A 25,247-nucleotide genomic window follows, 5' to 3' on the forward strand; every position below is an offset into this window, starting at 1 on the left:
CTGATGAACGTCTGGCTGACAATGAAAGGCCATTTGTCTGGAAAATATGATTCCAAAAACAGCAAATACAAATGTCCTGGTGGCTCAAAGAGTTGAGTGAGTCATTGTGCCATTCGGCCCGAAAGTCCCTCTCCCCTGCCTGGAAAACAGAGTGGTGAGTATGAAGTGCCGAATGTGTGCGGCAGGAGCGACTGTCAAGGAAGTGGAGTTCTTAGCTCCTACAGAGCAGTTCTCAACTTTTTGTGCCCTTTAAACTAACTGTAAGAGGGGACAAGCTATGGCCCATTTTTAAAAAATGTTGCTTGAATATGATAGTGAGGAACCAAAATATTGTCCCAAAGAACTTTAGAATAACCAACCTTTGTTGGTTTCTTTGGTCTTTTATTAGAGTATAATAGCCATACAGAACAGTGCATAATCTTAAGTGTGCAAAGCAATGCATTTTCACAGTGAACACATCTGTGTTCCAGCAACCAGATCAAGAAACAGAATGTTTCCAGAGGCCCTCCTCACATCCTCCAGTCATTACTGCCCCCACGCCCCAGGGTGACCACTGTGCTGCCTTCTAATAGCAGAGATTAATGTTGCCTGTTTTTATACTTTTGTGTCCGGTTTCTTTTGCTCAACATAATTTGTGGGATTCATCCATATTGTTGCTAGAATAACAGTTACTTCTTAATCTCCTAGTCAACAGTCATTGTTGTGTTTTGGCACTTTAAATCATCCACATACCCATAGAATGTAATTTTAGGGTGAACACAAGCTCACTGAACTTTAAACGATGCTTTAATCATAGCTATAGCAGACTTTATAGTTTCAGCCTTAATATTAAATATAAATTTTTGAAAGCTGGTGTGCACCATTTAGGTACTTTCTCTGTTTGAGTGGAAGCCTCATGCTGAATCACATGTTTTTGTCTGGGGCTGGGCTTTGTAGAGACTGAAGCTCCAAGTGAACTTCATCACTCCCTCCAAGATGATCGGGGATCTCCTTTGCCTACAGGCAACAGAACTTGAAATATTTTAGGTCTTTGTAGAACTTATTGAAAGGCAACTCCAGAAGGGGAAGGGATGCTTGAATGTCCTGAGGACACATTTTCTGTTTCTAACTTGGACTTTTCTCTGCTTATTGGCTTGACTCTGCAGGCTGGCTTTACACTTAGGTGTGGCCACCAGCGGCTCCTCAGTTTTATAACTTGTAAATTTTATCATTAGACAGGAACTGACATTATTTTTCTGTTATAGTTCAGAAAAATTTCAAGTACCTATCTTTCATCTGTCAACTGTGGTCAGGGCAGAGAATAAGATATTATGACTAGCCTTGCTTGAACCTGTCTGGTCAACTTATTTATTAATTATCGTTGAATTATTTTCCATATGAACAACTAAAATTTCAGACCAACATCTGGCACATAGTAAGCACTCAATAAATACTAGCTTGTTATTCATGTTATTATTAATAGGGGTAGGAATGGCTTCTAATCATGGGTTTGTTTTCTTATTTTATATTTTAAAACCTTATCTTATTTCAGCTTTATAAGGAAGATATTTTATCATAGTAACTAAAAGGAGAATCAGGGAAGTTAAGTAACTTGATTAAACATCAACAGCCACCATATGATTGAACTAGATTAGAACCAAGCTTTGGGACTCCAAAGTCCCCATTCTTAACCTCTACATTTCATCACCATAAACAATTTAATTCTTATCTTTCTTAAGCAACATCCAAGGAAATCAGAAAAAAAATTGTCTAAAATAGCTAAATTTAGCTAAATGACCTCATTTAGAATTTGAAATATAGGGAATTATATGTAGTTAAGTAAAGAATAACTTAAAATGTAGCACTTTTATATACCATATATTAAAATATCTACTTTGTGCTAGCAGCCATGCTAGGTGCTTCGCAGAAATTTTATTACACTAATTTCTTGTACAACCATGCAAGTAGGCATTCTGTTTCTTTTTTAGCAAAGAGGAATCATTCTGAAGATATTATATAACTTGCACAGAGTCATACAACCACTAATGGAATTCAACACCATGACTGTCACCACGCCATAGATCACATTCTTATCAACAAGATGAACTAGCTTTTTCCCATGATCAGTTATTGTTTGTAACTTACTTTTGATGTAGCTATATATATTTATTTATTCTGGGTTTTATTCATCTGGTCATTTTGTTGTTTTCTCATAGTTTACAAAAATTCAAGGTAAATAGCATATAAAACATTTAATCAGGGGTGACTTTGTGCAGGAAAGCAATGTAAACCATTTTTGTAATAATACAAAGTATAATTCTTAAATTTTTTCAACTTGCTTTTTTTCCAAGGAGAAAAATTCCCTGTGGCTGGCTGATTAAAATGTGGTAAACATAAAAGCTAGATTTAAAAATTCTCCGTTTTGGCTTATTAGACCTGGCTTACATTTATTAGTAAAATTGTTACTGTTTTGGTTCTTGTAGAATATACTGGTACAGGGGGCTAACTTTATTTATTAGAAGTGAGGATTTTGGGGGCCTTTTCTTGAAGAGAAATGCACAGATGTGTGTTTAGTCAGCACTGTACTTTTCTCAATGTGAGATTCAGATTTTCCCAATTTGAATAGATCTGAAAAACATTGTCATGGTGCATTACTTGTTGTAGTTCATCACTTTTCGTATGCATTGTTACAGTTAAGAACAGTTAGTATGTATATGTGATATACAGATGGCAGTACTCTTTCAGTGAAAGCAGTGTGTTTCCCATGATTTATCATCATGAGCACATGTCACTGAGCATCCAGGTGGTGTGATGGGAAGTGATCGAGTCTTTCTCTTTCAACAGGTGATCAGACTCTGAGAATTTGGGACGTGAAGGCAGCAGGAGTCAGAACTGTGGTGCCAGCACATCAGGCAGAAATTTTGAGTTGTGACTGGTGTAAATACAATGAGGTACACAGTCTGGCTCTGTTCTGATCTGTGGAGCCCTTCCTAATGTTGAAATGTTCTGGATTTTATTTTGTCTTTGTTTATGCGGACTTTGGTAGTGTTTATGGACCATTAAGTTAAATTCAGTCCCTTTCATTTCTAATTGATGATTGTGAGTGACCTGCATTAGCATTAATTGGATTTAAGTGCACATAAAACAGGAAGAATAAGAAACAGAAATTCTCAAAGTTCAACAGTGCAAGCCTTACTTGTTTGTTTGGGAAACTGCTTTACAATTTATGTGATTTTTTTTCTTTATTGCTCTTAATCCTGCCAATTTGTGTTATCTTTTGCTTTCCATTCATGTTCACCTTGCTAATCAGACTGCTGAGCTGTTTGTAGATTGATTTTTAATTTAACGATCCATCAGTTTTTAATATTTTCTGTTTTATCTTCCCTTATAAGCCTAACCAGACTTCATGCTCTGTAAGATAGCAGTGTCTATTTGTAACTTTTTGCATCTCTTCAGTTAACCACAGAAACATATGAATTAGAAATAGCAGTGGATCAAATATGTTGATTGATATACTGTGTGTGTGTGTATATCTCTATCTATCTATCTATCTATCTATCTATCTATCTATCTATCTATCTATCTATCTATGTACCTCAAGCGGTCTCTTGACTGTGACATATGCCTTATTTTTTCTCAATTTATTTATTTATTTATTTTTAAATATATCTTTATTGATTTCAGAGAGAGGAAAGGAGAGGGAGAGAGAGAGAGATAGAAACATCAATGATGAGAGAGTCATTGATTGAGCCCTCAACCCGGGCATGTGCCCTGACCGGGAATCGAACCCCCATCCCCTGGATCCTAGGTCGACGCTCAACCACTGAGCCACGCCCGGCCGGGCTCTCCAGTTTTAAATTAATGAATAAAAAAGGGAACATTATATTGGCAGTTTTTTAAATAAAAAGAAATAGAATATATTCAAAGAAAATATAGTACTTATTCAGTAGTAATACTTGATCAAAATAAAAATTTCAATGCTGATAACTACAGTCAAATCTCATCGTAATACATTTTTCATATAAGAAAATGAAATTGTGGACTATATATTTAGGAATTCTAAAAAAGATGCCAATATACACTTGAGAATGGTTTAAAATTTTTTAAAAAATCATTAAAACTTATCTTTAAATGAGCTTATACTGAAGCCCAACACATTCAAACAGTGAATTATTGCTCTGGTTGATGTGGTATGGGGCTGAGTGTGAACCCAACACTTGGCCTATTCAGCCAGGAACTCTGGAGGAACTTGGGTCTATAGAAAGCAGAAGTTGTAAAACCCACTAGATAAGGAGATTTACCATTATGTGCATAGATTTTCAGATATGATTAGCTATCACATTAAGACATGGCCTATGGGAATTGGGAACGATGATTTAGATTTGGGAAAATATATAAAAATTTAATTTATACCCTTTGCTCTTTTAAATAGTCCTAAATTAACAGGCTTTTTGCCTTTCGATGCCTGGTAAATCTGCAGGGCATGCTGAAGAGAAATGTTGACTCATTGTCAGATATAATTTTTAATGCATTATGCACTTATTAATATTACTAAAGGTGGATTGGAAAATCCACAGTGCTTTTTGGGACTCTGCCTTTTTCCGTTGTGTGTAGTGTTCCATCACATACATAAAACATATGGAGTTCCTTTTCTCTCAAGTCATACAATTTTTGCTTTTCTGATGTATATTTTGATTTCTTTCTAAGACTTGTCATATAACTTCTTAAGAATGACTCCTAAGTTCTGATTAAATAATGATCAGAAAATAGATATTGTTTCTAGTAGGAAAGCCTGGACACTACTTAATTAAAAGATGTCACAGTTTACTTTTCTCTGCATTGCTTTCAGAATTTGTTGGTGACGGGGGCAGTTGATTGTAGTTTGAGAGGCTGGGACTTGAGGAATGTTCGACAACCAGTGTTTGAACTCCTTGGTCACACCTATGCTATCAGGAGAGTGAAAGTAAGTTTTTATCTTTTCTTTTTATACAGAGAATAAAATATAAATATAATCAGTGAAGTATATATAAAAGGTGCTTATGGGTTGGGGTTATTGATTCTTTTTTATGCATGTTTTTGTTACCCAACTAATGATAGTGAACATTGAAAACTAAAATTAGGTAAAATTTTTGAATAATTATTGAATGAATTGGGTCAATGTAGCCAATTCGTACTTAGAGTTAAATAATTTTTTTTTTATTCTGTCATCCCCAATCTACTATTCCTTTAAAAAATTTTAACTATAGTAATTACTTTTAGTATTATATTCTTTATAATTTTTCATCCAGTGGGAAGGTCTGTTTACTTTGTTGAAACTCATACAGGGAAATGGTTAATTCTTTCTTTTCCCTAACATGATAATGTATGAATGAATGTTCACAAACATTTGGGATATAGAAAATTTTCCACTCTGTAAACAGCAGAGGATGAGATAACTTTTTTTCTGCTGCTCCTAAGAAATTTGCCTGCTTATAAGAGCTGTAATTTAGTTTTCCAGCTTTTATTTAGGTACGTTTTGCTAAGTCACTGTGGATATTAAGTCACATCTTTGAATTTCATTCTTTGTCTTTTACATTAAGGGTAAAAAGTACCTTATTGATCTTTTCAATAAGATAATTATGTTATTCCTATTTCAAAATTTAAAATTTCAATTAAATTAATATTTTAAATTTTATTGGCTGCTACTTAACATATGAGACACAGTGCCCTGGTTTTTTTTTGTTTTGTTTTGTTTCTAATGGCACACAGGTTTTAGTAGTTGAAGATATTTTCTATTTTTGTTTATAGTGCTTCTGAGAATGAAATAGGGTAATGTAGGGAAAGTATTTTACAAACTAGAAAGTTTGCAAATGTAGTTATTATGTATCTATAACTATTAACATACTGGTAAGAAATACACTAAAGAAATGTCATTGCAGAGGGCAGCTTATGAAAGTATGATAGTTATTACTTATCTAAAAGATACTGTCTTTAAATTTTCAGATTTGTCCTTCATATCATTTCTCATTAGCTGTGATATATTAAAGATATTTTACTTAACATTTAAATGTTTATTCCATACGTGTGTTTATAGCAATCATAATATGTATTCATAAAATTGTTAAGATATAATAAATTTATATTTGTAACTGTCACATACTTAAATCCCCTGTATTTCTAGGAGTCATTTTTAGATAGGGAACATGAAATTGTATTTAATTTTTCCAAAATAGCCACACTTTGGGAATGTTTTATTCTAAATAAGCTCTAGAAAGCTTGAGTGATGACTTTCTTTGGGCAATGTAAAAAATAAATGTTTTTCCTGTAGATGATACATAAAAGGCCAAAGTATTTTCGCCTTGAATTAAATCATATAAGGTTCAGGAAAGCATAATTTTTAGTGACAGTCCTGGCTAGACTTTAATTTATTAAGCATGTTATAATTACAGCTAACTTCAAAATATTTTTTTGTTTTGTTTTGTAGTTTTCACCATTTCATGCTTCCGTACTAGCCTCTTGCTCCTATGACTTTACTGTAAGGTACAGTAGTTTTTTATCAAGTTTTGTTGTGAAATACCAAGTAGCATTTGCATCTTTACAATTTTTAGGAAGATAATGTATTTATCTTACTAATATGAAAAAATGTGAGCTGGGCACATTTGAAAATTTGCCACTGGTTTGTGTTTTTAATGGTATTTATTTTAACTTCTGTTGATACTTTATCAGAACATGCAACTTATAACATACAGCACTGCATATGACTTATTATTCTTCTACTCTTATTTCCATCTTTGTTTTGCTTTTAGATACATAACTAAGTATATTAAATGCCCACCATCAATTTTTTTGCTGAAATTTCCCATCATCTTGGTTTGGTGAATTTTTCTTCTAGTAGATTCCTTAAGAAGGGCTAATGATTAGGAGCCCTTGTATGTTTAAAACTGTTTCTCTATATCCTTCATACTGAAGCTTAACTGAGCATAAACTCCTAAATTTACATTTCTTTCCTGCAGCTTTTTGAACATGCTACCTCATTTTGGCCTTGTTTTATGTTGTTTTTGAGAATTTCGATGGCAGTTGATGCCCTTGTCCTTATTTGATTCTTTTTCCTGGGGACTCTGATTGTTACAGTTCCATTTGCATGAGTTCAGTGAGTTCTTTAAATAATGTAGTTTCAGGACTTCTTTTATTTCCAGAAAGTTTTTTTGGATTATAATTTGAAATATTAGTTCTGATCCATTGTTTTATCTTTTATAGGGACTCTAATTATACACAAATTGAGTCTCTTTCACCTGTCTTCTATATCAAACACTTTCTCTCTGATACCTTTTCCCTTTTTTTTCAAATCTCATTTTCATTCTCTTGGTTGTTTTTCTGCTGTCTTCAGTGTCCTTATGTTTTCATGTAAATGTATTCTTTGGGCACCATGTAATTTTGTCTTCATTTCTGATAGGATTCTCGTGTTCAGTCAGCTCTATTTCACGTCTTTCTGCTTTTCCCCACTTCTTTTCTTTGTTTTTGAATTCCTGATTATAAGGGGAAAACTCTATTTTTCTCCTCTACTGTCAGTATTTCTGAGACCAGATGTGCGTGGGGTTTTCCCATACCAAGCAGTTCTCCAGTTCCCAGCAGACACCAACTGGGTATCAAATTTAACTCAGTTCTGATAATACCTATCTGGAGATAACATCAGATCCTACAGGTTAAGTGCTCAATTCCATAAGACTGCCCCACTTCAGATGCCAATTGCAAGTTCTGACCTACCAACTATAAATTGGAGGTTCCCATGAGCCCCTCCTCAGATTTGATAATATTTTAAAATAGTTTTTAAGTTTACCAGTTTATTTTATTTTATCACTATTATTTTAAAATATATCTTTACTGATTTCAGAGAGAGGAAAGGAGAGGGAGAGAGAGAGAGAGAAACATCAATGATGAGATAGTCATTGATCGGCTAGCCCACAACCTGGGCATGTGCCCTCATCAGGAATCGAACCCCGATCGCCTGGATCCTAGGTTGACACTCAACCTCTGAGCCATGCCTGGCCAGGCTACCAGTTTATTTTAAAAGATGTTATAAAGGATAAAGATAGACAGATGAAGAGGTACATAGGGAGAGGTCAGTAAAGGTCCCAAGTGCAGGAGCTTCTGTCCCCATGGAACTGGGGTGAACCACCCTCCCAGCACGTGGATGTGTTCACCATCCTTGAAACTCATCAAACCTTACTGTTCAAGAGTTTTTATAGAGCTTAATCTTCAGCCCCTGCCTCGTTCCCTGGAGGTTAGTGGTTGGGGTTGAAAGTTCCAACCCTCTAATCCCTTGGTCTTTCTGGTGACCAGCTGCATCCTGAAGTTATGTAGGGGCTCCATCCTAGATCACTTCATTAGCATATACTCTGGTATACTCCAAGGGGGCTCCTTATGAATAACAAAAAACTCTTCTATCATTCAGAAAATTCCGAGGGTTTTAGGAGCCTGGTACCAGGAACCAGGGACAAAGATGAAATCTATTCTTATATCATATTGATCAAGGTGGTTTTTTAATGTCCCCAAATGCTTGTTTAAAGATATTTAATTCAGTTTAGAATGTTATATTCTAGTTTTCTTCTACTTTGCTGTTTGTTTTCTTGAAGTGAATTTTTGTCAGGTGAATTGTTTGAATTATTGTATCCATTTTATTTTTATAGTATTTTTTTATTTTTTAAAAGATGAAGACTTTGTGTGTCCCTGCTTCTCTCTTCTCTGTTCAGTTCAGTTTTTCCTAAACTGTCCTCCGCTGTCCACAGAGGCTTGCAGCTGGAACATGGGAGATAGCTCATTGGTATTCTGTTTTTCTTTTTACGTGTAATTAGAAGTTTGGATGTGTTGAAGGCCTGAGTTTTGTGTAGTTTTAATTGTTCTTTATGTTGTTCTGTGTTGGTTTTTGTGAGGATACACTAAGAATTTTAGATTTACATTACCTCATTGCCTCAGTTACCCAGAATTCCTCTCTCCTGAGCCAGTTTTGGAGAAGTTATATAACTTTGTTTGTGTAGACTGTACTTCCAATAGAATAAATTACAATGCCTTGAGAGAAATTACATGCCTTAACATTTATTTATTTATTTTTTGGCTGATCTAATAGAAGCAGGGAGACAAATCAGGAAACATAATCACACTGAGGATTCCAGCTCTCAATTAAAATGATATCATAACCAGGTTTTGTTTTTTTTTAATAGTCTATATAAAATAGTAAAGAGTGGTTATAGAATTTTTAGCATGGGAGTCAAATATTGGCAGAAAAGAAGAAAAATTACCAGTTGTTCACCATCCACCCTAAATGTTTCCAGGCTGAAACTGTGGAGCTAGATCATTGGCTGGAGGATAGGCCTGAAAATGTGGATTTGAAGGCCATTAACTTACTGATAATTCAGTCTGTAAGAGTGAATAAACCAAAGGGAAATGGGTTTAGAGAAGGAAGAGCAAAAAGACAGTATCTTCAGGAAAGAATTAATGTTGGAAGGAAGAGGGGAACAGCCCATGGAAAACAGGAGGAGCCTCAGAGCATGCATGGTGCCCCAGAAACTGGAGGAAGGGATTTTAATGTGCCAGTAATGTCAGATCCTCCAGATAGCAGATCCTCCACGTAGGCTGAACAGGATGAAGAGGGAACTTCGAATCTTCTCTTACAAAGTGTCACTTCTGGGCTCAAAAGGGATTTCCAGATACAGAATCTAGTCCTTGGATTTCAAAGACCTTCTGGTGATCACTGGAGACTTGACCAACTTAGATGGGGCATTGATCATTTGATGATCGCATTTGATGATCATCATTTGATCCTCAACAGTTTTAATCGGGTCTTTCTATTTTTGGAGCTCATCAATCAAAGGACATCTTAAATCCATTTTGCTGTTCTGTTTCTGATTAAAGGAGGAGACCTAGTGACTACTGTATACTTTCTTTTCAGAATTGTCATTATTATCTTAATCCTACTGATCACTCCCTGTTTTATCTATATACTATAGTATCCCTTAACACCAAGTTGGGTAATGCCTTACTTTTGTAAATGTATATTTGTCTCAGGAAAATTTGTTAAGACTGGGCTTTTGAATCTGGACTAGACTACTCTAAAATCTTATAGGTACCTAACTATGCTCAGAAATCATCACAATTTGTGGCTCACAGTCTTGTTTTTCTCTCCACTTTTAAGTATTACTCTTTGCTTCTTTCCTGACTCCTGAGCAGGACTGGAGACCTTATTTATTTCTTTAAAAAAAAAAAAAAGTAGGGCTCATGCTCAAATTATCTCAGTTTCTTCTGCAGGCCTGAAAATTTATCTAAATCTATACCTCTGTATCTATATCCATTTCTCCTTTGCTACCCTTGGACATGAATGCTTCATCCCATGCACTCCTGTTTCCTTTACAGAATTACCTCTCTTCTTCCTCATATCATCAGTCTCCAAGTCTCTGTTGACTTTCAGCCTGTAACTTTTTCCTTTATCCTGTATTTTCCTTTAACTACTCTCTTACACATCTCTTTTCCTTCCTAGCTAAGCTTTCAGTGTCCCCCTAAGCTTCCATTCACCAAGGCTATTTTAAGTCCATTATAGTCCCAGGGTGCTCTACTTGGGAAGTCTTAGCTCATATCATCTGAATTATAAAATGGATCCACATCAGTGATTAAGTAGGGCTAATTATGTTGACAAGATTTTTATACTTTTTCTTTTGAAGTGATCTGGCAATGAGCGACTCACTTATGATTGATTATAGTTTCTTGGCAATCATCATGCTTACTTAGGAATTTTTGTGAAATTGAAATATCTAACCTAGACATTGTTTTCAGATGAAATTAAATGTTTAATACAAAATATGTCAACTAATATTGTTAATTTATATATATTTAATTAAGAATTAATTTTGATTTTCAACTCTTAGGCATTTTGTAGCCCCCAGAAACTTAAACCCTAAGTACTTGAGGCTCCAGGTCCATTTATTCCTAAATGCACAACTGGCTTCAGCTCCAACTTCTTTACTGAAACTGCTCTGGCAAAAGCCACCAGTGACCTCAGTAATAGCAAATCCAGCCTTGCTGTTGTATATTTCACACTGTAGATCAAACCTTCCTTCTTGAAACTCCCTGTCCCAGGGATTCCATCTTTTTCTTCTTTGTTATTCTCATTCTCTTCTGACTTTATGCTTTACCATGGAATCTCCTTCTCTTCCCCTTAACCTTGGCAGTCTTTGGCGTAGTACTCTTTGACATATCCATTCTAAATGATAATTCCCAACCTCCTTTTTCTGGCTCTGACCCCTCCTGGGAGCTTTAGGCCTGCATATTCAGCTGTGTGCTGCCATAGGCCCCTGAGTGTCCAAATAGGCATCTCACATTGAGCTCTCTGACTCTTCCCTTTCTTCCCTCTGCTAGACTTGCATATTTATCTACACTGTTTGTCTCAGTTAATTGGAATATTATCCCTGGTCAAGCCTGAAACTTGGAATTCTTATTTCTGAAAAATTGGTAAACATTTTCCCAGTATAAAGTGGAGTAAAAAACTTAAATTGCTTCATAGGCAAAATAACTGTGTATTTCAGTATAGAATTATCAAAGACGTTCTTATGAAAAGTAAATAGAAAAGGAAAACAAAATCATTTAAAAAGCTTTATATATATATATATATATATATATGAATATATGTATTATATGTTTGCATATTTGTAACTCTCAAGATATGTTGAGAATATGACTTTAATTGTACTAATGCCTGTGTTAGTCTCGCATTATTTGTGTGTGGTGACCATTCATTGGAAAGGTCAGAAAAGGTGCATTTTTATTAGATTTTTAACCCATGTGGTATGAGTTAAATGAATCCTCTGAAGAAATTTAAATCTCATTGGATTGATGATATTTTTAGTGCCAGAAAAGCCATTTTAACAAAAAGAAAAAGATTTATGACATAAGACCAGCAGTAACCTGTTTAATTTTTAACATTGATAATTATACAGATATTGCCCCTAGATTTTGGATGGCTTATTATTATTATTATTTATTGTTGACACTATTACAGATGGTCCCCCTCCCGCCCCCTTACCCACCTCCATAGCTCTTCAAGTATATTTTCATTTACTTGCCCATTTTTATATTTTATTTTGTTTTCTAAGCTTTTACAATTTTGTTTTAATATACATCATATGGTGGGAATTATATCAAAACAGATGATATGATGGATAGTTTAGTATTATAAAATATAAGTTTAATATTTTTTTTATGTGGATATATTATCATTTAATAGAGAAAAAGCCTTACGTTCTTTACCTGTGTGTAGCTCATTATGTTTCATTGAATAAGTAATACAGATCTTAAAAGTAATATGTAACATAGTATTTGAAATTATTTAGTATGGTTTAAATTAAATAAAAACTCCAATCTTTCTAAAAATATCAGAATTCTCTTCAGCTGATAGGCAAAATACTCTATAAAACACACATTGATTCTTTCTAAACTTCACTCAGCTATACTAAATCTAAAATATATCACAGAGGATTATTTCTATTCTTTCATGAGTATTTCACCATAAATTTTAGCATATTCTCCTGATATACTTACTCTCCATCAGGTTACTTTTTTTTTTTCCCTGCTGAGCCACATTTACTATGCCAACCATACATAAGCATGATTTTAGTTCTGAATTCGTGTTTTTGGTTTCCTACCAAGTAGATCATTACATAAACACAGTCAGAAATCAACAAACCAGCTATGTATGACAGCCAAAGAAGAGGAAAGTTGCTTTAATTATGTTTTTTCATTAGGAAGAGCAACATTTTGTCTCTTCCACATTGCAGTGAATACTTGGCAGATATTTAAAGATACAGCTTTCATAAATTGATGAAGAAAATGGTCAGTTTAGCCTCAAACACTTCAGTTTCACGACACTTCTGTAAATATTCTAACCTTTAAAACATTTTTTTTATTGATGGTCTTTGGTAATAGTAAACCAAACAACCGGGGTTTCTTCAGACTTACAGATTTTTTGGTAAGCCAAAAGTAAAGTGAACTTGAATTCCAGTGTTATCAAACTGCTCAGCCACAGCTTCTATGATGTGAAACTTCCTCTGCCTATATCAGCAACATACTGTTTCCAGCTCAGCTATTAGCTAGTTTTGGGTTACAAAACAGTACAGCTGTACTCTGCTTTAAAATTTAGGCATATTTATAAAATATTTGTTATCTGCAAGCCATTGTAATAGTCACTTTGGAATATCTTGCTGAGGAAACGATCAACACGAAGGCTTGGAGAGAAGTAGAACCACACTTAAGGGAGTCCCAAGCGTGTCAGTTGTGTTGGTGTGGTGGGAGACATGTCACAATATAGATATGGGGTAGTGGAAAATACATGTTCAGTGGACTAATTGTGGGTTGGTGCATCCCCGGGTAACATAGGTGTTAGGACTACAGACCAAGGAGCCAGAGTGCCTTTTACTAGCTGTACAAACTTGAACAAACCATTTTAAAATGGTTTATGGCTCAGTGTTCTCATCTGTAAAATGGAGATAATAATAGTACCTACCACATAGGGTTGTTGTGAGGATTAGTTGGGTTAATAAACACAAATGCTGGCACATAGTAGGTGCTATCTAAGTGTTTGCTACTGTAGTCATTAATATTACTGATAGAAGACCATCTCTTTGTGGTTGAGCCCCATTTCAGCTATAGTCTTCAAGGGTGAGGTAATAGTTTTTCTAATTGTAAAGTAAGATAAATAACTTTATTATATTGCATAAGCAGGAAAATAGTCTTTACTTGGATTGTAGTAAGCGTAGAATCTTAACAAAGCAGCAGATACAGAAATACCTTTTATCCTTGACACATTGACTCTCCTGGGATTGGCCTTTATACAGCAAGTGTCTTAACTTGGTGTGGCTGATGGACTTTTCTGATCCTTATGTTTATTAGCCCAGAGATTTCCACGAGCACATACTTCTCTTTCTTCCCCTTCCCCATAAAAAAAGGTCAGGCAAAGTAAACAGATAGTATAGCTGAATATGTACTCTGTCTCAAGCCTTTCATTTCAACTTTACCTAGTCCCCCTTACCCACAAAAAAAGGTCAGTCTAGGTAAATAGATAAGGAATGTGGCCGAAGGTGAGCTCATATGCAGCTCAAATGATCATTTTACTTCATTTTTTTGACATAGTTGATTTTAATTCCTTTACAGTTGTTCATCAAATCACAAGAAATTATGTGGCTAATGATCTGATGCTAATTAACATTTGCAGGAACTGTGAATTCTTAAAATGATTAGATATTTACTATTCTGTGCCTTTCAGGTATCTTAGATAGAAATGTCTTTGTAAGTCCTATCACAGATTTTGCTTTGTGGTTGCAGCAGAGGTTCACCAGACTTTACCACTGATACTAGGAAGCATCTTACTATAGCTATCTTTAGTTTTCTTTATAAGAATTAGAATATTTGCACTCACATATTCGTTTAATTCTTATAAGGATATTTTAGTAGTGAATATATTTTGTGTTAATAAAGCACTTGCCTGATTACAGGGTAGGACTTGTCTGTTTCATTGTTTTTTCCTTAGCACCTGGGACATGGATATACTAAACACATTTGTTTATAAATGAAGTGAATTTAAATTATATGAAGAATTATGGTATCCTTTGGTCACTGACTGTAAAAGCCTGCAAATGATTATATTTTAATATGGTTTTCATTTTAATTGTGTTTAAAGCAGCCATTAATAAACTGAATTTAAAATGGAAAGTCCTGTTGGGATAAGAAAATGGTATTTTCCAAGGAGAAGACTTGTGGTTCTGTTGTTTAAGTCAGTACTGACTGGATTGCAACATTTTACTATTTAACAAATTTGGAACCATTGTTTTGGTATCCTGATTGTTAACTAAAGTTACAGATAGATTATTATTTTTTTCTACAACTAATTGTAATATGTGATTTACTGATAAATCTCCATGAGTCTCATATGCCTAACAGTTAAGATATTTGTACGTATGAAGCAGTAACTCCCGAGTTTGTTGATATGTTGGGGGTTTTTTCATATGTTCCAAAAGAATTTTTCCATTTGACTTGTTTAAATTAGAAAATTCTTGTGATGATTATTGTCATACTGGAAAGATCTTTTGATGTAGTGAAGCATAATTTTTCAAGTTAAATGCCAGGTGAAAAATGAAAATAATTTCCTATAAAATGAAACAACACACATTAATTAGAGAGAAACTTGTAAGACTTTTGATTTTAAGTACTTTGATTTATAACTGCAGAACATTTTCAGAATTATTTAGTACTAAGAGTGTTCTTTAAGAATCAAACCAAATCTCTGTCTAATTCACATCCTAATGCAAGCACATGAAGAAATAGATCTAAAAGGAGTGAGGAATGTTAAGCCTGAGGTTAATGCAGTATAAGTCACTGCTTTGAACTTTGAATTGTGCTGATTAGTCCCAACAGAAAATTTATGGAGTTTGTCAGTTAATTTGCATTATAATTTTTTTAAAATTTGGTTGTGCAGTTTCAATAAGGCAACTGGATTTTGTTGTATGTATTTTCAAATATGGATATTGCTTTGCCTCATCTTCTATAGTAGGAAGTAAAAAGATAATGTCTGAAAATGAACATAATGAATTCTCTGAGCATATAATTTCAAAATACAGAGTTAAAAATCAGAAGAAACATCTAAAAGAATTTAAAGTGATTGCCTCTAAGGTGAATGATCGAGGTGGTGCGGCACGAAGCTGCTTTTTTTGTTACAAGCCTTGTAGAGTTAGTGGACTCAGGTCTGTGCAGATAAAGTTTTTAAGAAGGTAATTCAGCAGAACCTCAGTGTTTCCCTCTCCTAGTTATTTGTACGCATAATGATGCTATTTCTTCTGATCAGTTGGGTATTACCTGTCAGTTATTAGTTTACTGTGTCTCTTAAGAACTCAGGGATAAATAATTCACCTTTGAAGTCTGTCCTGAAACCCCAACCTAAGATGTGGCAACACTCAATAAATATTCTAATAATGAATTCTTCAAGATTTGACCTAATGGAATGAACCATACAGAGAATAAAAACAATAATTATTAATATATTTTCATCTTAAATAAAATTCAGCAGAGTTTCTTACCTATCTCCATATACCTATTAGGACGTGTGTGTGAGCGCATGTGTGCACACTGACATGTGAAACAGAAATCAGCTTGAGCTAGCTTAAATAAGAAAGGGAACATGTTTGTCAGCATCTGGGCTCCCTCCGCTCCAGGGCAGTAGTGCAGCAGGGCCTGAGCAAGGTACTGAAAGTACTTTAAGTTCCTGCTTCATCGGTCTTCTTCTTTCTGCACACTGATCTTTTTTCTCCCCAAGCTTTCATGTCCAGTCACCAGAAAGTAAACACTTACTTATTCTGCTCTGTGTCTGTTTTCCTTTCTGCACCTTTGTTGATGTCTGCCTTCTTCTCCCCTGGACCCCACCACTTACCTGTCGTCCGATGGGAACAGAGTTGTTAAATAAGAGGTCCTTGGGTGCTGTGCGGACATTCTACATCCTGACATCCTGAGTGGGTTTATTCATAAATGCTCAGCTGCAGAGATGAGAACATTAAGTATTTCATGGTGACATCGCTAATCAAGACCAAAGCACAGGCAGGTGGCTGCTACAAGTTTAATGTGCTTCAACATTTAGGTATGGAATGAAGTTCTACTGCAGCCTCATCTGATCCCATTATCATCTGAACTTCTGAGAAATGATCTTTTGCTCTAGGTGGCCACGTTTTGGTGCCAGTTACAGTTCAGATGTATCTAGACTGTCTTATCCCTGAGATAATGATACTATTTCATGAGTAGAGTTCTTACCATTTTGGTTATTGTCAGATATTTGTTTGAAGCTTTATTGCAAAATCTTTTCATGGTTCTTCATTTTGTGCCAATAAGCGATAAACAAACTCAATGGGAGGTTTTTTTTTCTTTTCCTCTCTTTTTGTTGAGATGTGACATACTTCAGAAGGTCATCCTGCATCCCTGTGAATCGCAGCCATAAATTCCCCCAGAACAAGCCTTCCATCAGCTAATGGTTTTCTTTAATTTGTCAAAGTACTCTAGGCTTTGTAGTATGTGGTTCCTGGACTTAATGTTTATTATGATGAAGTGGAGTCAGCCCCTTTACAATACTGATATAATTAAAATTTTAATTGAAATATTATAAATAATTCATTTTGCTATAGAAGCTTAAGTGTAGAATTTTATATTTAACCTTGAAATTTTGTCAGTATGGTATGATTTCTGGATATTTGCGATTGAGATTGAATGTTCTAAAAGTCATCTTTGAAAATTGTTAGCAATTCTTCAAAAGTAATCATATATTCTTCATTTAGCAGGCAATTAGTGTTTTTCTGTTTTAAACTTTGTTTGTTATTACCAGTTCCAAAACCAAAACCAAACAATTCTCCAACCAAATCATGCAAATAAATGAGCATTAGCACTCACTAAATATCTTTGAGTTAATGAATGAAAGTTTAGCTCTAAAAAGTAATACAGATGATAAAGTAATAAGCCCATGATTCCATATATCCTACTCAGAGGTGATTCACATTTATATATATGTATGTGTGTGTATGGATATATATATATATATATATATATATATGTGATGTGTGTGTGTGTGTGTGTGTATATTTTTTATTGATTTCAGAGAGCGGAGGGGAGAGGGAGAGAGAGAGAGAAACATCAGTGATGAGAGAGTCATTGATCGGCTGCCTCCTGCATGCCCCCGACTGGGGGTTGAGCCCGCAACCCGGGCATGTGGCCTGACTGAGAATCGAACCCCAACTGCCTAGATCCTAGGTCAACACTCAACCGCTAAGCCACACCCGGCCCGGGGGTGATTCACATTGGCAATATCTGAGGTTACAAAAAAAGCTGACCAGTTGGGTGATACCTAAGTCAGGAGGCAGTAAAGTAGATGAAAGGATGAAGTAAGTACATATTAAAAATGTTAGCACAGAGAGGGGACAATTTCTGAACTCCTTGCCACAGGAGTGCAGATTTATTCTATTCATAATTTCCTTAGGGTATTAGTTTTGAATGTAAGTTGGCAGACTAATGGAATCTTGGCATGAACTTTGGCTTATGGAATTTTCTATGTAGTTTGAGGAGTGTGGGGGGAGCCTGACTTGGTTCGGGTCCATTTGAACTTTCAGGTTGTTAATCAGAACTTTCTGAGGAATACCAGATCCTGCCTGTCTATATTCCAGAGTCCCTGGCATGGCCCAGGTCTAGAGAAAAAGAGAAAGGCAGCATGTTTTAGTAGAAAAAGCACTGGACATGATGCCAGTAGAGTGTGCTTTGGGGCTGCCACTTATTAGTTGTGTCACCATGGATTGCTTAATTTCATGAGTATATTCTGCTCATCTCTGAAATGAGAATGATTACAGTAGTCCCCTCCCAGCCATTGGAAATACATTTCAAGACCCCCAGTGGATGCCTGAAACTGAGAATAGTACCAAACCCTATATATAACTGTTTTTCCCCCATGCATACATATATTTTTACTTAAAGAAAGCACTTTATAGCTTCTTTTTGGCACATCTGAATTGCCAGCATTATTACTCTTATACTTTGGGGTCTTTAAGTAAAATAAGGGTTAGTTGAATATAAGTAACTGTGTGATTCAGCGACAGTTGATCTGATAACCCAGAGGGCTACTATGGCAGGGAGCATATACTGTGTGGATACACTGCACAAAGGGATGATTCACATCTGAGTGGGATGGAGTGGAAAAGATGTGAGATTTCATCACACTGCTCAGAAGGGTGCACAATTTAAAACATGAATTATTTCTGGAATTTTCCATTTAATATTTTCTGACCACAGTTGGGCGGGGGTAACTGAAACCACTGAAAGCAGAATTGCAGATGGGCGTGGACTACCGTATACCCTTTGTATCTACCTTGAAAAGTTTTTGTGCTGATCAAATGCAGTATAAGGTAATGGGAAAAACTATGCAAACTGTCGAACTCTTTCTTTTTGAGATGGGTTGGGTAAAGTGAGAACCTCAGTATTGGATCATCTTCTTCGTTATTGGGAAGCTGGAGCTAACACTGATACTGTTCTGTTGTTTGTTTAGCAGCCTTTTATCCCAGTCTGCTAAGCTAATCAAGTTATACGAAATTATAATAGTGGTACTTTTCCTGTGAAGATATTTGCCTATATTTTGCATCTAATGTATTTGTCTCTTCCCAAAGTTTTGCCTTCACTAGTGGTTAGAGCCACAGTGTAGCAATAATTCTTACCAGTAAGGACTGTCTGCATCCATGGTCCTGAAAGTGTGGCCCTAGAATCAGCAACAAGAGCATCACCTGGGAACTTGTTTCTAAAATAAGTTCTCGAGCCACACTCCAGACGTCTGTATTCATGCTCAGCATGCTCTCCAGGTGATTCTGATACAAACTTAAGTTTGAAAACTGCTGATCTAGATCAGTGATTCTCAATAAATGGGTAATGCCCCCCACCCAGGTCAGAGCTTCTCAACCTTGGCTGCACATTACAGTCACCCGGAGAATGTGTGCACCTCCCAATTCCCACGATGTACTCCAGGCCAATTAGAATTTCTCAGGGAGCATTCACACATCAGTATTTTTTAAAGTGTCTCAGCTGAGTGCAGTGCAGTCAAGGTTCAGAAACACTGCCTTTTTCCATCTTTTCCCCTTCTTCCTGAAATCACTATTGTTTCTAATGGGAATTTGGCTAATCTGTACGTATGGTGATACAACATTGAGAAGTACTGCTGTCCATGGTTATCCCAAACCTAGATAGTTGAGTATCAGCATTTTCTGGGAAGAGATTTCTGGATTCCTTACTGATCTACTCAATGGGAATTTTTTAGGAAAAAATTCCTCAGCAAAGCTGAGAAATATGTATTTTCTAAATATCTGATATAATGAGCCTTGGTCCATCATTTGGAAACCATGTCTATAGGTGATTTAAAAGTTATCTTACTTGTGAGCTTGACCTTTGTTTATTGTTTATCTTGTCCTTAATATACTTATTTAATTTATTTTTGTTCATTCATTCATTTATGAAACATTCTTGGGTTGTTCATGTGTCAGATACTTTTATACATGCAAGAGATACAAAGAATAGAATACTCTCCCTGAATTTAAGGAACTTGGTGGCTTTTAGAGGAAAATCAATAAATAAATAAATAAGTAAATAAACTGTGAGTAAATTAATGTATCATTCTTGGTATTTTCTGTTCCATTAATCATCTTGATTTCTTTTGTCCTATTAATTTTTCTGCCTACATATATCTCTAATCCATCAACCTTTCCTCATCATCACTGTTTCCACCTTAAATCCAAGCTGCTATCATCTCTTTTTAGACCACTGGTATCCCCATATCCACTCTTGAGTCCTCAAGTCCATTGTTCTCTCAGTGGCCAGAGATAACTTTGAAAGGCAAAGCTGACCGTACTGCACGGGGTCATACTGTATGGGAACTCTCTGTACTATCCTCACAATTTTTTTGGCAAATTTGAAATTATTCTAAAATTTAAAAAGGTTATTAAAAATTTTTTTTAAAGAAGGCAAAACTGAGTGTATAAACCTGCTTAAAACTGTCACTGGTGCATGTATGTGTATTTACACTTAGAGAAAAATTCCAAATTCTTCCCATAGCCTACAAGACCTATGTGATCTGGTCCTGTTTGCCTTGTGTAACGCTCTCCCCTCCCCTGCCCCAGTATCATGGATCCTCTATGTCACACACCCTGAGGCTCCTTGCCGACAAGGGCCAAGCTGCTGTCTTTACTCTCCACCTGGCAAACTCCTCAACCTTCAGATTTTAGCTCAGTGTCACTTCCTCAGGACCGACAACATTCTTACACCATCCTGTGTTGTTTGGGGGACATTTGTCAATTGCAATTACATTTGTGTTTATGTGTGTGTGTGTTTTTAAAAAAATGTCTATCCCACCAAACTAGATGCTTCAGGAGAGCTGAGGCCATGGGGTTGCTTGCTTCTGTTGCTTAGCACAGTACCTGGCACATTTTAGGACTCATAAATTGTTGAGTGAATGAGTAATTAAATGAGGAGAAAATAAACTGTTTTGTTCATCACTAGAGAATGCTACACACCCAAGCAATCCAAATAGAAGGAATTATAATGTTGCAATTGGCTTAAAAATTTTAAAAACACAACTAAAATTTATGTACATGTAAGGCATTGAAAAGTTGCCAGAACTTTTCCCCATCTTCTTATAGTTAGGAAAGACTCATGAAGAATTACTGACTAACTCTAAGTTGAGAACAGGAAAGGAAAAGGAAGAACTCTGAAAAATATTTTAAACCTTCTACTGAATTCATCTGTTGACTAAATTTTAAAAGTGCTAGTATAGACATTTCAAATTACATTTAGTAAAGTAAAAAAGTAATTTTAGCTTAACTTTTGAAAGACAGTGCTTTATTTAACATGGTGTGACATACTTGCTTTGCTAAAAGAATTGTGAGTCAGAAGGCAAAAAGGGATTCAACCAAGACGTTGTACTATGATGAATTTCTCTCTCTCCCTCTCCATTTAAATGAAAAATGTTCCTACAGTTCTGTAATATTTTTAATCATTGGAAGCCTGTCTAGTATATTTACTTCCCATGATAGAGCTTAAATAGTCAGTGATTTCATCAGCAAAGAGACAAAAAGGCACCAAGTAGTATATATGCTGGACCAAAAACCCATCACTTAAAAATAATGGCCTTATTTGACTACTTAATGATATATGTAGCCTGACTTCTCCCAGTAAAAGGGAGCTCATTTTACTTGTGTGATAGGCACAGGAAGGCCCTCAGATATATAGAACTTATGGGACCCTTGAGTCCAGGAGAAGATCGCAAAGAAAGGCCTTGCCAATTCCCTAACAGCAAACGTGAGAAAACCTGGTGAAACGCTTTCCTCCTGTCACTGCCTCCTTGCAAATCACCCCTTCCTGGTGGAACTTGAATGGTGATACATAGAAAAATCTGGAACTATACACATCAAACTGTTAACAGTGGTTGCCATTAGAGAGTGGAAATGAAAGAAATACATACATTTCTTTTGTTATTAAAAAAGCCATTAGTGTTTTAAAAACATAGTTTATAGACATATTAACTTGGTTTTCTCAACTGTTTAGCTTGTGAAATTTACTGTATTTGACTTGATATTTTTTATGTTATTTTAGTTTACTGAAAAATATTTTAAAATTATTAATATTTCTTATTTTACTGGCTCCTGATCCCCTTGAGGTTAAGAAAATTGAAGCCTGGATTCCCCCTATTTAGCAGATCCTCTCAGGGCAAAAGCTGCCTTCATTGTTCCATTTACTACTCTGGGTTTCAGATGTCAGTTTCTGTGGTAGTTGTTTTCCTAATCTATCTAGCAAGTTTAGTTGTTTTCAGGAAGAATGTTCGTCTAGGTACCCAGTCAGCCATTGTGCTGGAAACGAACCTCTCATAATTTTCGCACCATATATACACTTTGTGTATTTTGTTATTTGTCAGAACTATGAAATGGTGTATGCCATTAGTGCTGGTATGCCCTTCACCAAGTAGTATCCTTAGACTTTTAGCATGTATTTGATTTGATGAGTTCTTTGCAAAATGCAAATAAATATTATAGTTTTTCCCAGGAAAAATTATGACTGGTGTGCCTATGGTGTGGAACTGTGTGGGGCCTTGACTGCCCATGAAGCTACGTATCAGAGCAAATTTAAATTGACTTTTTGAATCCACTCTTTGCCCTCCTGCATGTACAACTCTCTTACCACACTTTCAAGCTAAAATTGGATGGTTTCACACAGGTGCCCTTACTAGGCATCCTAATTTTCATAAGGCCCGCCTTGTCCTTAACTGGCTGCACTTGTCCTCAGTGCGGCCTTATCCTTAATTGGCTTAAATGAGAAAATAACAGCAAAACTTCATTCCTGAAGTCAGGAGGGTATAAACGAATCCTTGTTGCTTTTTATTATCCTTAAATAGTTCTGAAGGAAACCAATTTTTATGGTTTGTCTAAAGAGCACTTAGACTATCCATTTGACCAAAATAAAATCTAAATCCCAAATGAAATCAGAGAGCTGAATACCTGGATTTAATTGACCTTCCCATAGAATGATTCTACCAAACTGCTCTTTGGGGTGATGCCATCGACTCATGAGTAGCAGCCCATGAAACAGCATCTCTGTGTTTCCCTAAGAAATGTTCAGGATGTTCGTTACATAAGCATTGCGTTTCTGCTCCATGGACTCCCAATGGTGAATTTCCTTCTGAGTTCCAAGAGCAGGCTGGTTGTAGACACTATGAATTCAGGGCTTGATTGTATCTCCCTTTCTCCTGTGGCTACTGGAAAGCTTAGCATCTTGAGAGATATTCCGCTCCCCTGTCAAGTGTACACAACTTTATGGAATATAATTTTGTTTATAAATATTGCAGGCTTGAACTTACTCTCCTAACCTTACTTTTCCTTTAACTCATTTTTTTCCATATTATAAATACATATTTCTAAAACCACTTTGAATATTTTTTGGAATATAGTGGGTATATACAAAACCATTTGATTACTGTTTCATATATTACAAATCAGTGTATAACCATGTTTTAGAAATGAAATTACACAATTACATATTTACTTTTGCTTATATAAACATTATCAAGATCTAGGAAATTAGATTGCTGTAAAATTCGCTTGTTTCTAGACCCAAAGGAATAAATATGCAAAGACAGTGGAAACCATTATTGTGATTTCTGAGAAGGACTGCAGCTTGTTCCCTCATTTGTTTGAATAGGCAGATTTTCAAAAGTAAAATTATTCTCCCTAAATATTTTGTAGATTTCAGTAATCTGATAAATGAGCTATTTATTCTTTGTCTCTCTGGTACCATACAGTAGATTACCCATAGCAACAATCCTTTTCAGACTTAATAAGACCAACACCGTATTTATTAGGAAAATAATACCACCAGGTTAAACAAACTGACTGTTGGTTTTGTGTATTTACTCTCTTTCAAAGAGATCTGTTAAACCTTCAGTGTGTTCTGTGTTGTACATCATTAGGGAGGCTGAATTGGAGTATGACTGTGATTCTGAATGTGCTGTTTTATGGTGTGTTTAGAATAAGAAAGATGATGAACGAATAAAGCTTTACAAATAAAGTACTATTTTGTGTATTGAAAATAGGGCCAAATTCTTCTCTGAACAGTAGAAATCAGATATATTATGGTAAATATTACCACTTCCGGTCTATAGAGGATAAATAGAATACTTAATATTGGCCCAGGAAAACACATTTCAGTTTTTCTTGACTCTAGAAATTACATTCATATGGAATCTGTAAGAAAGGCTGTGCCTCAAAAAAAAAAAAAAGAGATAGTTTCAGAATTATAGAGATATTTTCATAAGAGAACAGATTCTCTTCAAAGAATATGAGTTGCTGTTGAAATGTAAATTAAACCCAAGACCTTTTCATGTCAGTCATTGAGAAATGTAGTATTTAAAATCATGAAATGTTAGAATGCAAGTATTCCAATATCCTTATTTTATAGCAATGAATGCTTTTAGAAATTGCTACAAAAGCCTAGTGTCTCTCATCTCAAATGTCCGTGTGCAATATAAAAAAAAAAATTTAACTGAAACTTAAGTTTCACCCTACACGGTGTACTAATGGGAATATAGTAATTGTTTACAAGGGTAGATTGATTACTAATTCCATTTGTGATATACTAGAATGGAGTGCATTTTTTCTGTTTGATTTTTAATGTAGGTCAGTAATAGAGCTCTGCACTTATGAATTAATTTAACTTTTTCTAATAAAATCTTTATTAAATATCTGTTTTTCTTAGGTAAATTTTTTGGTAGTTTTAGCACTTAAATACCTTTTTTTGTTTATATTCACAGATTCTGGAACTTTTCAAAGCCTGACCCTCTTCTTGAAATAGTGGACCATCATACAGAGTTTACCTGTGGTTTAGATTTAAGTCTTCAGAGCCCTACTCAGGTAATGGCTACGATCTCTTGAGGTTTTTTCTTCCTATACAGTTCACAAATAGATAGCTCTATGTGTGGCATGTGTTGCTTTTATGAACAAAATTGTTGCCTTTAGGGAAGAGCAAGGTACATATACTTAATCATCCGGATCTCTTTTGCTGTAAAACTGGAGCATTTGAAATACTAGGGAAGGAGAGGTATCCAGAAACTTGACATACCTCTTTCCTCTTGAAAGACTGCCTTTTCTGAGAGGAAAAGGAACCTTGCCCTAAAGTACTGTGCCTTACATATTGAAGGCTTG

General features: G+C 35.3%; 1 protein-coding gene across 1 annotated transcript in view; it reads left to right on the forward strand.

The window, feature by feature from the left end:
- PEX7 (peroxisomal biogenesis factor 7) overlaps positions 1 to 25,247 on the forward strand; it is a 55,080-nt gene that overhangs the window by 16,653 nt on the left and 13,180 nt on the right. Inside the window, exons 6-9 of the mRNA XM_087817638.1 lie at positions 2,824 to 2,930; positions 4,829 to 4,942; positions 6,443 to 6,498; positions 24,857 to 24,956. Coding sequence (XP_087673764.1) covers positions 2,824 to 2,930; positions 4,829 to 4,942; positions 6,443 to 6,498; positions 24,857 to 24,956 — 377 coding nt within the window. The remainder of the gene's footprint in view (positions 1 to 2,823; positions 2,931 to 4,828; positions 4,943 to 6,442; positions 6,499 to 24,856; positions 24,957 to 25,247) is intronic.

The sequence above is a fragment of the Miniopterus natalensis genome, chromosome 5, assembly GCF_054644295.1.
Source record: "Miniopterus natalensis isolate mMinNat1 chromosome 5, mMinNat1.hap1, whole genome shotgun sequence".
Taxonomy (NCBI): Eukaryota; Metazoa; Chordata; class Mammalia; order Chiroptera; family Miniopteridae; genus Miniopterus; species Miniopterus natalensis.